Source organism: Salvia hispanica, chromosome 4 (genome assembly GCF_023119035.1).
Source record: "Salvia hispanica cultivar TCC Black 2014 chromosome 4, UniMelb_Shisp_WGS_1.0, whole genome shotgun sequence".
NCBI classification, from domain to species: Eukaryota; Viridiplantae; Streptophyta; class Magnoliopsida; order Lamiales; family Lamiaceae; genus Salvia; species Salvia hispanica.
Genome location: NC_062968.1, coordinates 4,096,029 through 4,110,958, shown reverse-complemented (window position 1 = coordinate 4,110,958; position 14,930 = coordinate 4,096,029). Strand labels below are relative to the sequence as shown.

The following is a 14,930-nucleotide window of genomic DNA, read 5'->3' as shown; positions in this document are numbered from 1 at the left end:
TCACATATTTTTCTAAATTTGTTTTATAGTTTGATTATATATATATCAAATTTAGAACTTTTAAGTGAATATAGAGAATTTCAAATAATATAATCGAATCTAACATTGATATATTATACTCCATCTGTCCTATTATAAGCGTGTCACATTCTTTTCTGGAATATCCCACTATAAGTGAATCATTCCACCTTAAGTGAAAAATCCTCTCTCTTACTTTATTTTTTCACATGTTTTATTTTTTTATTCCTCTACTTTTTTCTTCTCTCATACTTACTCTCTTTACTTAAACTTTTTAAATATTAATTCTTTAAATTTTTATGCTAAAATAAGTGGTTTGCTTGTGGTGGAACTAGGGATGTCAATTGGGCTAACCCGCTCGAGTTCAGGCCAATCCACTCGGGTTGTCGAGCTATTTCGGTGCGGGTTACTTGGGCTGTGAATTTTTCGAGTTATAAATTTTCGGCCCTAACCCTAAATCTTCGAATTTCGAGCTAACTCATGGGCTATTCGGATCAATAGTAATCTTATATGTTACTTTCTATTCAATCTAATATTCTAAATTATTAAAAAGCAGATTGTCGCAAAGAGTAAAGTATTATCAAAGTGATCAAGAGAAAGAAAATATAGCAATTGAAAATTGAAACAAAATAGATAAACATATCGTTTAATTAATAGCACATGTGAATCTTACTACAATTAACTAGAAATCATGCATTTCATATAACCCTAACTTTCAATTTGAGAGAAAAGACATAATTACCATATATTCTTCATATCAATGTTGTATTTAATATTGATATTACCAAATATACTTCGTATAAGTATATATAATCCAAAATTTTAATTATATTTTGATATTAAATGTTCAACCCGTGGGCTAACCCGGAACCCACTCGGGCCTGCTCGCATAACCCGCGACCCGAGCGGATTAGCCCGTGTAGCCCATTTCTAAATATGGATTGCGATTTTTCGGCCTTAACCCTATAATTTTATCGAGTAGTTCGGATTGACCCGTGGATTTTGAGCTAGTTTACATAAAAACAGAGGGAGTACTAAAATCTTGCAAGTATATCAGAATAGAGTATAAATGTGCGGAATAAAGCAGAGTAATTGCATATAGAGGTATTGACATACATGTAGAGACGGGTATAAACGTATAAAACAAGTGAATACGTGTTAAAATTGGGTGAGCGGTGAGTCTGATTTTTACAGATTCCAAAACGAAAATTAGAACGTGAGAGGTATCTCTTTGGACAGCTCGATCTGTTGTTTTTATCCATACTTCAAAATAGATTTGGGTCCCACTCCCCCCTACATTTCAGACATTGTCTTTGTGTTTGACACCATTCATCGTCTGTCAAAACATTTTACATACTCCATAATAACACCAATTTTCAATTTTAATGATCATAACCATAAAAATCCGAAACAATCACAACTAAATTATTCCAGTTTTGGATTCGTAAATAAAAATAAAATTAAACTCACGCGGTTGAGGGAATAAAAAAGAAGAAGAGGATGTCTAAGATATTTTTTTATAATTAAAGATGTAAATTTATATTTATAATTAAATACGTGCATTTTATAAAACATCTTTACTATTAATGTTATAATAAACTAATATTAAGGGTCTCAAACAAACACGTCAATGAAGGCAAAAGATTAAGATTTAATGAACTATAATGTCCTTCAACTTAAGAATGGTTTTATTTGTGCTTTCAATTTCGAATATTTTGAAGAATTTTCAATGCAAATAATTACGTATCTTATTTGCTGTTATAAGATAAGTTTGTTAGAGCATCTCCAAGGGGAGAGGTAAATGAAGGGGTATAGTCATATAACTACCATATTTATCTTTTATTCATGAAAAATCATTCACAAGGGGAGAGGTATTTGAGAAGGTATTATACATTTTCCCATTTTGAATAGGTATCTTTACCTCTCCATCAATGAAGAGGTAAAATCATATAACCACCATATTTACCTTCTTTTCATAAAAAATCATTCTCCAATGGGGTAGGTATTTGAGAAGGTATTACACTTTATATTTTTTTTAATGCATCTTGTACTATTTTTTTTTTTTAAATGATATACCTTTCTATATACCTTTTATCCTTGGAGTTGATTACTTCTTAGAAAAGTATATTGCACTTTTTGGGAAGGTACAAGCATGATATACCCTTTTCATTTACCTTCTTCCCTTGGAGTTGCTCTTATGGAAGCATGTATAAAATGCAAGAATTAGTTTTACACACGATTTTTAATTGGCTATAAGAGTATATGAATTTTATTGCAATCGAAATATATATTGTACATTTGCATGTAAACATAATCTCGGAATACTAATGATCTAATGTTCTAGTATTATATGAGTCAAGAAAGCAAGCCCGATGGTTAGAGCACTCGTATACTTTGTAAACATGAAATAAGAACTATATTTGAGACAAACTTATTTTCTAGGAACACAAAATTAGAGACAACTACCTGCGGTGTAAAAATTTAAAAATAGACAAAATTGAGGGTGAAAAAAAAAGTGTCCTTAAATTGAGGATGCAATTGTTCACTAATCTGGTACGAATTTTAAGAAATGTTAAGAAAAGTAATTAAAAAAAGTTAATGGAATAAATATCTCATTTGTATATATTAGTTTTAAATGATATGCGGGTGGAATGAGTTAGTGGAATGTGTGGCCTTTTTACCATTTATAGTAATTATGAACCGGGACTCCTATTTGCGGACGAACCCAAACGGAAAAAACGAGACTCCTATTCACGGACACAGGGAGTACCTTTTAACTTTTTTTAAGATAATTTAAATTAGGATACTAATGTTGAAGACATTTTTAAAGCACATGTGATTTTATTCGAAAACACAAATTAATATCCCTAATTGACTGGACAAAATATCCTTAATCAGACATTATTTTTTTAGGGACTACAATTCTGAACACACAGAAACACAAGGATTTTTGCAATTCAAGATCAAATTAACTAGATTGCATTCTGGAAGTTTTGTTTCAATTTAAATTGGGTTAGGTCGACTGATTTAAGAGTAACTAAATTAGTACTCCTACTTATGTTAATTATTGCAAGATATGTTGCGACAAAGTATCGGCACACTAAATAATAAAGAAGGAAACGACACAGTATTTATAGTGATTCGGATAGCTCTCCTACATTCTGTTTGACTATGTCACAGAGAGGTCCTTTAATTATTACTAGGAAACACGACCCTAATTTACAATTAGAATCAAACTAATTTGAATCAGTGTGGCAAATTCTCCAATTAGAATCAAACTAAATCTCTCGCTTTGACTCTACTACGACGATTCTCTTTCTAACAATTAACTGCGCTTGATTAGTGATTACTCACTCACTTTTTTCAATACTTTTACTACACTTTTTTGTTTTTTTTGGTTAGATAGATTTGTACAAGAAAAAGTTATAGTGTTACTATCGAAGCGAATCACTATTTATGACTAAATTAATTATCTATACCGAAATATTGTGTTAGAGTTTGCAAATACTCCTATAATTAAAACATTGAATTTTATTTATTGGGAAGGCCCTAAATAGAAATTGCGTCTTTCTTAATTCTTCCCTAAAAACCAAACTATTGACCAGATACCGTTTAATTTTAACCAATTAATAATAGTTTAATTAACATGGAATCTTTACAATTCTTTTGTCCAGATAAAGTTAAAAATGAAATCTGGGTCAAGTATTGCTGTTTTTGTTAGTATACTATAACTAATGAACCATGATTATTGAATATTGTTTGCTCTGCTATTAAAGAATATTGTAATCCGTAAAAATTATTTCTTGGATGCGGTGTTTTATATTAGTGCAAGATCAGATCTATGACACGAACTAAGTTCACTATCCACCAGGGTGGATATTGTTTTTAAGTTAAAGTTAATTAACTTTAAATATAATTACGTTACGAATTACTGAAAAGAATTGCCAGTGCAATTTAATTAATTGTAGTATTTGTAATTTTTCCACCGGTAAAATTGTACAACGGCGTTTTGAATTCACACATGGGACCAAAAGGAATTACAATCATGTATTAATAAAAAGTTAAACTGATTATTCTGAGAATGGCACTCTAATCATATAAAAATTGTTAAAAAAATGTTTAGATTAGTCATATTAAGAAACGCTATCATGCACGTGAGAGGACACTATAGATGTTGTGCCTTTCTGCATCAAAAAGTTGGTGAAAAAGGAAAGAAACCTCTCTCTCTCTCATCTCTCACTCTTGCTCCTGCGCTTTCTCTCTCTCAAAAGTTGAAGAAGACAATAAAATGATTGAAGGCTTTATAATCTAACAAGAGTCAATAGTATTGGGGCACTCAAATCTCTACTATAAAGATGAAAGCAACTCCTCAAAATCAAATATTAGCAAATTAAGAGAGAAAATGGCTCTCGAAGCACTTTCTTCAACTGAGCTCCTCAACTTCATCATGTTTGACACAGCCCCATTCCATGACTCCTCCCAACCCAGCCCCCGCGACTTCTCCAGCTGCTCCTCCATGCCTCCCCCGCCTCCCCCGCCGGAAACCTCCACCGCCGCCGCGCAGGGCCGCAAGAAGCGGCGGAGGAGGCCCAAAGTGTGCAAGAACAAAGAGGAAGCCGAAACTCAGAGAATGACTCACATTGCCGTTGAAAGAAACCGCCGTAAGCAAATGAATGAACATCTTGCTGTCTTGCGCTCTCTCATGCCCGAATCTTATGTTCAACGAGTAAGCTTCATTATACTTATGTTTACGTTAAAATTGATCTAACTCTTTTTTTCTTTCCCTATTCAATTGAAATTAATTATTGAGGAGAGAACCCAATTAAGTACTATTCACTTCATGATAATAATGTGATTTGAATTTGCACTGTTTTTCTACCGAAAAGAAAAAAAGTCACAAGATTTGAATTTCAGTAAGGTACAATTTGATTCCGGAATAGTTCTTGCACTCACTCATCTTCTTCATTCATCTCTCTGTCTGTTTTGGACATATGTTGTTGTCTTTGTTCGCCTCGAGTATAAGCCAATTAGATGTGACACATTATAGCTCTCTACCTATATATATGAGGCAAAATTAGCTACCTATATGAGTGCTATACCACAGGCGCTTAGTCTCTAATTCATCTCAATACTTTCTCCAAATAATCTTTTAGTTATAGGTTGCATTAATTTTGCTCTTGTTGATGTTTGTGATGCAACAGAATATTGTGACGTAATACTCTCAACCTCCCCATGTCTCTTATTGTCTCTGTCCTACTAAAAATCTCATTCTCATCTTATCAACTTTCACCATACTTACCTCATTTAATGATTCTAGTACTATTTCTAAATCATTGTTTTATATTTAATTTAATTTAATTTCAGGGTGACCAAGCCTCAATTGTTGGTGGTGCAATAGAATTTGTGAAAGAGCTAGAGCACATTCTGCAGTCACTAGAAGCAAAGAAATTTGCATTATTGGAGCATGGAAATGTGACAACAAATGATGAAAGTGATCAAAAGCCAAAAATAGGCAGCCCATTTGGTCAATTCTTTGCATACCCACAATTCAGCTGCTCGGAAAGCCAACTAGGCAACAAATACACATCACAAAGCAAGGCAGCCATTGCGGACATTGAGGTCACCCTAATCGAGACGCACGCCAACGTCCGAGTCCTATCGCGCAGGCGCGTCCGCCAGCTCTCCAAGATGGTCGCCGCCTTCCAATCCGTCTTCCTCACAATCCTCCACCTCAATGTCACCACACTCGACTCGCTCGTGCTCTACTCCATCAGCGCTAAGGTACGTGTGGACGTGCACCGGATAAACTTATTATCTCGAACGTGGTTCACTCACTCGTTCGAGATTTATTTTGTCTCTACCTAGCTAAAATCACCCAACAAAATAATGTTGGTCTCTAGATCCATTAATTAGGAATGTCACATACCACACCAATTATTAAAATTTTTGGTCCCTAACTTATATCGTTACATTTCAGCATTTTTGGTCTTATACATTGGCACGGTTTATTTGATGGTAACAAAACTAGGACTGTCGAAAATGACCTCAGCATGCAAAAGAATCTACTTTTTGGCACACAGCCTGCACCTACTTCCACATCAAACTATGTGCACTGTGCAAAAGATTCTACTGTGTGTAATTAGTACTTTTTCTTGAGGGCAATTTGGGAATTGATGTGAAATGTGATTATTTTTGCCCCTTTACTTTAATGGGTGATTTTCTAGACATAAGTAGATTGATGTTGTCTTTACACATAGATTTAGTGAACTTTTTGACGTATATTTGGGGATGAACAATTAATAAAAAAATAACTTTGCATGGTTGTTTCTTTATATAGGTGGAAGAGGGTTGCCAACTCAATTCAGCAGACGACATAGCCGGGGCAGTTCACCACATGCTGAGAATAATTGAGGAGGAAGCTATCCTAGGTTGTCACACCTAGGGTTAATATATATATTTATCAGTAAAAATTATTGAACCTTTGTCACGTTCATTGTGTTTAATTTAGGATTTAATTGCAAAATAATTCACTCTACTTTTGGTCATTAATTTTTACCAATCTAATTTTTTTTTTGTTTCAGTATTTTTCATCGACCTTTTCAGTTTTTGCAATTTGGTAGTACTACTTATTTTGCAAAATTGTTGAATCTTGATCCTGGACTTTCTCTAGTCGCTAGCTGGTCATGATACCATGTATTTTGCAGATGTAAATACTTTAATAAAAAGAAAAATAAACGAGCTATCACATTATTGCAGCACTGCAACCTTGTAATTCGATTTATTGGATGTTGAGTCTGTGTTTCTTGTACCATAAATTTCGTGTTTCTTGTAGTAGCTTCGGATTAGTAAGTCGACGATAAATTTGCAATTGAAATAATGTTGGCAAACCAATAACCAGTAAATTTCTCCCTGGATCAATATTAAGTTACACAATGTATAGGAGGATCATTGTGGTTTTGGTATCTAATCCAAGCTGTTTTAATTTTCCCAACTATTTCCTCAATTTTGATGATGCCAAAATCTATCTATAACATATACTCCTACTAGCGAATTCTTTGAGTACTGAAGGTTCTTTCTATCCTTGGCATTTCAAAACAAGATAAGTCCTATAAATAAGAGAAAAAAGTTTGCATATAAGTATGAATGCAATGAGTAGAGAGCCTAGACAAAGTGATACGATCATTAGGTTGTACATATTTATTAGGAGTAAATTTTAAATTTTAGAAAATTTTACTTATATTGTGCGGTCCATTCACACACACACACACACACAAAAATTATTGTACTCCAATGTATACGTAAATATAGTAGTAGTAAATCTAGAAGGTAAAGATAAGCTAAGATTTTGGAGAGTAGGAGAGGTGAGGGATCGCTATCCTGAATAATCCATATGCCAGGCAAGCTAGGAAATTGAGCCTCTAGATTATAGTGTTATCATGTTATGTATGTATGCTCAATATCTTCATTGTTTTATTATATGGGTAAAATGCCATTTGCATTGAATTTTGGCCTCCATTTTTGTTTTTTATATGTATCCCAAATTAAGAATAGTGTCATTTTGCGGGAACAAGATAGAGACCTATTGGAAACTTGCAACGGTGGGGTTTATGGTGTGCCGCTGCACCTGATTATTTTCACACTCGAATATTATTGGACTTGGATATTGTTTTTCTTTCTTTAAGGTTGGATAATCATAAGATAAAGCATCATTTATCTATCCTTTAATATTTTTTCAAATTTTAAATTAGTGATGCGGCGTAACATCAAACTAAAATGTCCTATTCTCACCAAGTGTCTAGCTAGAGCTAGATAACTTTTTTTACGATTAGTGGTGGATGTGAAAGTGCAAATAAATTACTTATATGGAATGTAAGGTAATCAAGTGTGTTAATTAATTCGCTATATTATGTAGTACCATCAATTAGTATGGTAAACTTTCAAATAGATCCTCATGAAAACTCTTTAATTTGGTTTCGTGATATATAACTCTTTAAATTGGTTTCGTGTATGTATCATCAGGTGTAGGTATAGCCGTATAGGTGTTTCGTCGAAGATATTATATTAATCAGTTTTAAGACTATTGAAAGACTAATATTCCCTCCGTCCACGAAAAATAGAACACTTTTAAGACTATTGAAAGACTTTTTACTGTAGAATTGATAAAGTAAGACATAAGGGGAAAAAGTAAGCTAAGAAAGAAGTTGTGTTAGTGGAATGTGAGATCCATATTATTTAAAGGTGCCCTATTTTTTGTGGACAACCAAAAACGACAAGTGTGCTATATTTTTCGTGGACGGAGGGAGTATATAACGGAGTGCTAATTCTAAAAGAAAAGGCTAATGACACCTTTTAATGCTAAGGACGCTAATTTGTGTGTTTAATTATACCATCAATATTTCATAAAGTGTCATAAAACAACAAAAGATTAAGATTATTTGCTCTCCGCTTAAAAATGCTTTCTTTTACATCCTAGGTAGTTATTTCTAATTAATTTAAATGCTAGTAATTCCGTCCCAATTTTTATATCCTTAAAAGAGTAAGTTTTTAAAATGCGAAAAGAAATGCAGAATCCTAACATGAAAGGAAAAATACAGAGTGCCCTGTAAGAACTAGTCTTTAAAGAGTAGAAGCTCAAAATGTTACTGTAAAAAAACAGAGGCTTTTAGAGTGAAAAATAGAGTTGAGTGATAAAGATGTTTACAAAAATAAATGAAATAAACTTGTTATTTCCCTGGAATTGGGCTTGAATAAAATATGATTTCGACAAAAGATTAAGTTGGGCTTAAATTTTTAAATAATTAATTTGGGAATTACTGAATCGTATATATTTAATTTGTGTATTACTGAAATTTTATTTATTTAAATGTATATCCTCCTAATTGTGAAAGTCACACACGTTTTCCCGTCATTTCTCCATTTCGTATCCATTTTGTATGACATCTAAAAGTTAACAACTGATTCGCAACCATAAGAATTAGTAAATAATATAAAAAATAGGATTGAGCTTCTAAACATGTAAATTAAAGAAAAATAGTATTGAACATTCATTCACAAATTAAGTGTAATTTTTTAGTTGTGGTGAATGGGGGTTAAAATCATAAACAATCGATATTTTCAATTTTTTTCTTGTGTGAATATGAACTAGTTTTAATGGTTGCTATCTCTATTGGGAAATATCTAAAGTCTACTTTTATATTTATACCCCATGTTTTACTTGTTTAACTTATTCACGCAGTGTTGGTATAGAAATTGTTTCTTAATGTGGATCCTTGCTCTGTATTTCAAAACTCAGCCCATGTTAAGAGAAAGCCACATCTGTCTTAGCCCAAATAAATAAATAAATTAAATATTGGGTCTGTAAACCACACTTATTTATAGGCTAAAAATTTATGAGTTGGATAGTTTTAATTACTCCCTCCGTGAAATGTTGTTCAGTTTTGTCATTTTGATCCGTCCGTAAAAGTTTGTCAACTTTGTCTTTTTTTATTTTTGGTAAATGGATCTCACTTTCCACTAACTCTTTACATTTACATTTTATTACATAAAACTAATATAAAAATGTTGGACCCTCATTGCACTAAATTTTACAACCCACTTTTCTTCACATTTCTTAACATGGCAAGTCAAATATGGACAATATTTCATGAACGAAGTGAGTACTTAATTTTTAAGTACTATTCCATTAAAGAATGTGTAGTTAAAAGGGTAATAATGTAAACTTAGTTAACAATAAATAAGATAATTAAATTGTTCATATCCATAATATCCATATTTACTAGAATCCCATTTTATGGCTAGCCATATTATGAGTACAGTATATTTAATGGACTCTGAAATATCCCACAAATTATCCGAAAAAATTGACCTTACTTTATTTGTGATCTTTTCACACAATCTACTCCCTATCTCAACATACAAATCTTACCGCTAAAAACATTCCAAGAAAAAATATAGTTTTGGGTTGATTTACCCTATTTAGAGACGAACCACCTTCCACTTGAATGTGATCTCTTCATCTCACTACATCTACTTGCACTACTCGGATCATCTATCATCAAACGCCGTTCGAAAACCGAATCCATGGACACCGATCTTCTAACCCTTCCATCCGTTTTCGCGCCCTCTCGTTGATCTCCAGTGCCAATCTCCACATTCCCCCCCGCACCTTGTGGCGATAGCGAAGGCAGAGAAGGAGGAGGAGGAGGCGATGAGGCCGGGCCCGCCACATTGGCTCGGCAAAGCGGGCAGTTGGAGTGGCATTTGAGCCACGTGTCGATGCATGTCACGTGAAATGCGTGACTACATTTGGGGAGAAGCTTAAGCCTCTCCTCTTCCACAAACTCACTTAAACACACCGAGCACTCCGTGCCTTCCACCAGCCTTTCCCTTCTCCGGTACTTGAACGTAGCCATCGACCTCACCAGCGCCTCGTCCAGCCCGCGGTTCGTCGCCACGAACCATGTCCCCTCCTGGCCGCCGTCCTCTCCGCTCTCCACGTCCACGGCGCGGCTCGTTTGGCCGCGCCTTTGGATTCTTCTCCCGCGGCAGTAGTTGGAGAGGATGGCGTGGTAGCTGAGGAGGAGCAAGGCGGCGGCCAAGAAGCCGATGATTGTGATGATGAAGGGAGAGAAGTCGGGGCCGGAGCTTCCGTCGTCGGGGAGGTATTCTGACGGTGGCGGCGGCGGAGGAGGAGGGAAGACTATGTAGCACCACTGCGGGCAGAAGAAGCTGCAGAATCCTTTAGAACAATCCTTGATGCGGCTGCCGATGGCTAGCGTATTCATAATTTTCTACGGATTATGATTTGAGAGAGAATTTGGTGTTGATTTTAGCTTATGTTGAGAGGAATGTGGAGCTGAAAGCGTGAGGGGAATGATAAAGGAGTTTATAATGGAAAGGAACAAAAGGGAAATTAAAGAGTATGTTTTGATTGGTATACCTTATCATTGACTAACCTTTATCTTTTCCTCTTTATTCCTCCATTAATCTCTCGCCCCAACCATTCAATGTCACTTTATATGACGAAATAAATAATATCAACTGAATAACGTCTTTGTTGCAGCAACCAAGTTAGTTGTACCAATCGAGATAAATCAAATTTAAGAATATTGATTATGTGGAGTTTGCGAATCTTTAAAGTTTCTTTGGAATTATTATATTACAGCGCTAAAAGGTCATGCTTGGGCGTATATTTCATTAACATATGCTTGGAGTATGAAAACGTATAGCTTTTTGTATCAATAAACTAATTCAATAGTCATGTAATCTGAAGTTGAAACTCAAGTCAACTAGAAATACTCCGGTACTAGTAGTGTAGTACTCCGTCCCTCCGCATTAGTTGAGTCATTATGCCATTTTAGTATGTTCCATAGCAGTGAAGTTAGTTCTCTTTTTAGTAAAAGTCAACACATTTTCCTCGCTTACTTTACTCTGTTTTACTTTATTCTCTCTTCATCTCTCTACATTTTTAATTTCCTACTTTTTATTCTTCTTTTACTTTACTTACTTAATACAATCTTTTCTTAAGTCGCGTGTCGAAAAGAAAATGTCTTCACTATTATAGAACGGAGGGAGTATGATACGACCCTGATCAACGAGACGGGGAGCAATGATGAAGGGGGGTTGCATGAACCCATGCAGCGACAACCGCCAGGGATAGGGGAGACGGCGAAGACGGTTCAGAGGGGCAGGCCGAAGACCAGAGCAGCCAAGAAGGATCGACCACAGAGGAACGCTCCCCGTCCTGCCAAATATCGAGACTATGTCTGATATTAGAGATATGATTATTTTGATTTGTTTTTTATTTGTTTTTATTTTGTTTCCTTATTTCGCATGAACTATTTTATTTCATGATAGAGTCAAATCTTTTCGGGTTTTATTCTTGATTCTTTCCCGAATCGTAAGTCCGAATCAAGTAGGGGGAATTCTATAAATTACAGAATTCTCATAGATCGAGTCATTGAGAATTAAAGTAATAAACACACTTTTTCTCATCTTGGTGCTCTCGAAACCCTAGCCTCGCGTTAGGGTTGATATTTTGCTTTTTGTTCACAAATTCATTGTTCGCGTGTCCTCTTCTACGCCGATAGGATCTTGTTTCCTATCAGAGTAGTATATTAGAGACTTCCAACATATTCTTGAGTCCACAACTTTGAACCAACGGACACAAATAGAAGCGTCCTAAAAAAAGCAAAAGATTAAGATAATTTGCCATCAACTTAGTGATGACGTTTTCTTTTGCATCCTAAATTATGATTATTTTTAAAAATTTCCGAACATTAGTAACTGCGTCTCAATTTTTTTGTCTCTAAATGATAGGTTATTTTGCATTGTCGCTAATTCGATTTCAAATGCAGATATATATCATATGGATTAGTCTTTTCAATTTAGTTTTAATTCTCATATTAAAAGAGAAGTGAGAAGACAGTAGCAACCTCATCCTCTTTGTTGTACATGAAACAAAGAGTGCATTGCAACAACTCCTCGTGGGCTCGAGTCTATATACTTACCAATTGTTTACCCTTGTGGTAATGTTTAACAGCGTTAAGCCTCTTTCTTCTTCATTTTCCATAGCCCATATCAGTTCCCCAGATTTTGATTTTTGTAATAAAATCAAGTAAAAGTATATTTAGAAAAACAATAATCCTCCGAACTTTATGCTCCAAGCTCTAAATTATGTATATTAAAAATAGAAACCTTAAATTCTAACCTTCTTTACTATCATAATAAATACAAATATACATGCTAAGTATTACCAAAATTTGAATAAAATGCATTGACTGAATATAAAATGGGAAATATATCATACTATTATACTCTCAAATTTTTGAAATGTGGAACAAGAAAAAGAAGCTCAAATATGACAATCGATAAAATTCATGGATGAATGAGTAGAGGTATAGCTGTGCAACTCCAGACAAGGTTGGAAAATAATAATCTTGTTTATTATTACTATGTCAAATTGTTAATAACGAATCCAATGTGATTATGCTCAAAAAATTTCTTTCTTGTAAATGTGATTAAGCAATACGGATCATATCTAGTCAAATCCTTTTATCATCTCACGCACTTAATAGAAACAATTTACAATTCCCTTCTCCATTTCACTCTCTGAAACCCTACAAATTAAAAAGAAGGATGAAGTTTGTCAACATAGTTATCTGCATCTTCAAAATGCTGCTCTTGATCCCAGTGATCAGGATCGAAATATCGCTGTCCACGGAGGAGGACAACTCCTGCATCAAGATCTTGCAGTGGCCGCTTATCCTCTACGGTGTCCTCATCTTAGTGTTGCCGCTGGCCGCTCACTCGGACGACCCCTCGAGCTCTTTTTGGCTGCCGATCTCCCAAATATTGGCTGTCTTTACCCTCATTGTATCTCTTCCTTGTTTCATTATACTTAGTTACAATATATGTGTTCACGACTGTTTAATAAATTCCACTCGTTAACAAGTTTGGATGCATCTGTTCAGTACAAACATATCACACATCGGGTGTTTGAGGGAAATTGAAAGGCTATATAATTCATGCCCAACTCCAATTAATTTGAGGCCTTTTGGAAGTGACCAAGAAATAAATCCGTACAGGCTTGAGTCAAAGCGGTCAATATCAAACTACTGTTGCAGTTCACGATCCAAACAACATCAAAGATATTTTACGATAACAAACTATATATCAAAGATGACATATTTTTTCAGGTGTTTTCATTTCAAGCATGGTTTTGTGACATCGTTGATAAAGCTTTTACTATTATAGTTAGGGCTGGGAATACGGGTATCCGTGGATATCCGACCCGAAAAAGCTGGGTACCCAAACCCGAAAATCATCGAAATGTCTATCCAAAATCCACCCCGATATATTTTCAGGTACTCCAATATCCGCCTCGGGTATCCATACCCGACGTATCGGGTATCCAAATGCCCGACTCTTTACATGCGTTAATAACTAATAAAAAAATTCAAATTTTATATATTAATATAAATATAGAAATATTTAAATTGACTAATATCTTTAATGTTTCATTTATTTTAAAGTATACGATTATATTTTTGGGGATTGGTTATGCAATATGTAAGTAAAATAATAAGACTTACACATTTAATATAACTGTAGAAGCAACCAATAATATAATTCAAAAGTCAAAATAATTAAATAAAATATAAAAACCACATGAGTTGATTGTGAAATACTGTTAAGATATGATTTCTCTTAACAAGATTCCAGCGTCGCGGAGGCGATCGTTGGAGGGATAAAAGGTAGACGAGGTAGTCGCGGGAGCTTTGCCCGTCGATCAAACCAAGATCAATACCGAATTGAAATAAGCAATAAAAATAAGATAAAGGAAATAGGGATACTAACTTAATGAGCAAGACAAAATATCCTAAGAGATATATTGTAAAATATGGGAAAGATATGATAAATTAATAACTAATTAAATAATAGGGTAGAGGGAATATTCATAGAGATATCTCGTATCAACTCCCCCGCGGTTAAAATCCACCTTGTCCTCAAGGTGGGAACCACGACACAATGAAGAGTATCACGAACACAAGCTTTGGCGAGACCTCCCCTCCTGGATCAACTGCAAAAGATGGCTGTTTCGTCCGCCAATAACCCACTATCGCATACTCGATGTAAACATACCAGAGAGAAAATTGGTCTCTCATTTCTCCTCCTAGCATCTTCCCCGTAGTGCTGATTTCTAGTCTAATAGGTACCTCGATAAATGACCCAATAAGAAAAGCATCGTTAGTATCCAAGATCTCTGGTGCATCACATGAAGGGGTTGGCAGCGGAAGCGCTCACATAAATCAATTACATAATAATTCTGATCTATTTAGCAGATTATTTAGACAAATTCTATTCGCGTAATTATCACATGTATCATGCTCATAACTCAAATAAAACATGCT

The 14,930-nt window shown here is 34.6% G+C and overlaps 2 protein-coding genes across 3 annotated transcripts in view; one reads left to right on the top strand and one right to left on the bottom strand.

Annotated features, from left to right (window-relative positions):
* The window catches only part of LOC125223769 (transcription factor bHLH71-like), a 7,770-nt gene extending 1,169 nt beyond the window's left edge, over positions 1 to 6,601 (top strand). The window contains exons 1-3 of one of the 2 annotated variants that reach the window (XM_048127062.1): positions 4,226 to 4,744; positions 5,383 to 5,799; positions 6,356 to 6,601. In XM_048127062.1, the coding sequence (XP_047983019.1) occupies positions 4,421 to 4,744; positions 5,383 to 5,799; positions 6,356 to 6,460 (846 nt within the window). In that variant the 5' untranslated portion in view covers positions 4,226 to 4,420 and the 3' untranslated portion in view covers positions 6,461 to 6,601. Of the gene's footprint in view, positions 1 to 4,225; positions 4,745 to 5,382; positions 5,800 to 6,355 lie in introns of those variants that run through there. The other variant, XM_048127063.1, reaches the window with a different exon arrangement.
* Positions 6,602 to 9,865: 3,264 nt separating this feature from the next.
* Positions 9,866 to 10,966, bottom strand: LOC125223167 (RING-H2 finger protein ATL52-like). The gene has a single exon (XM_048126179.1). It carries the CDS (start codon positions 10,800 to 10,802, stop codon positions 9,990 to 9,992), a length of 813 nt encoding a protein of 270 aa, XP_047982136.1. The 5' UTR covers positions 10,803 to 10,966; the 3' UTR covers positions 9,866 to 9,989.
* Between the last annotated feature and the right edge of the window lie 3,964 nt (positions 10,967 to 14,930).

What these genes read in the sequence shown, in the direction of transcription:
- LOC125223167 (XM_048126179.1), bottom strand. Translation starts at nt 10,802, where the DNA reads ATGAATACGCTAGCCATCGGCAGCCGCATCAAGGATTGTTCTAAAGGA.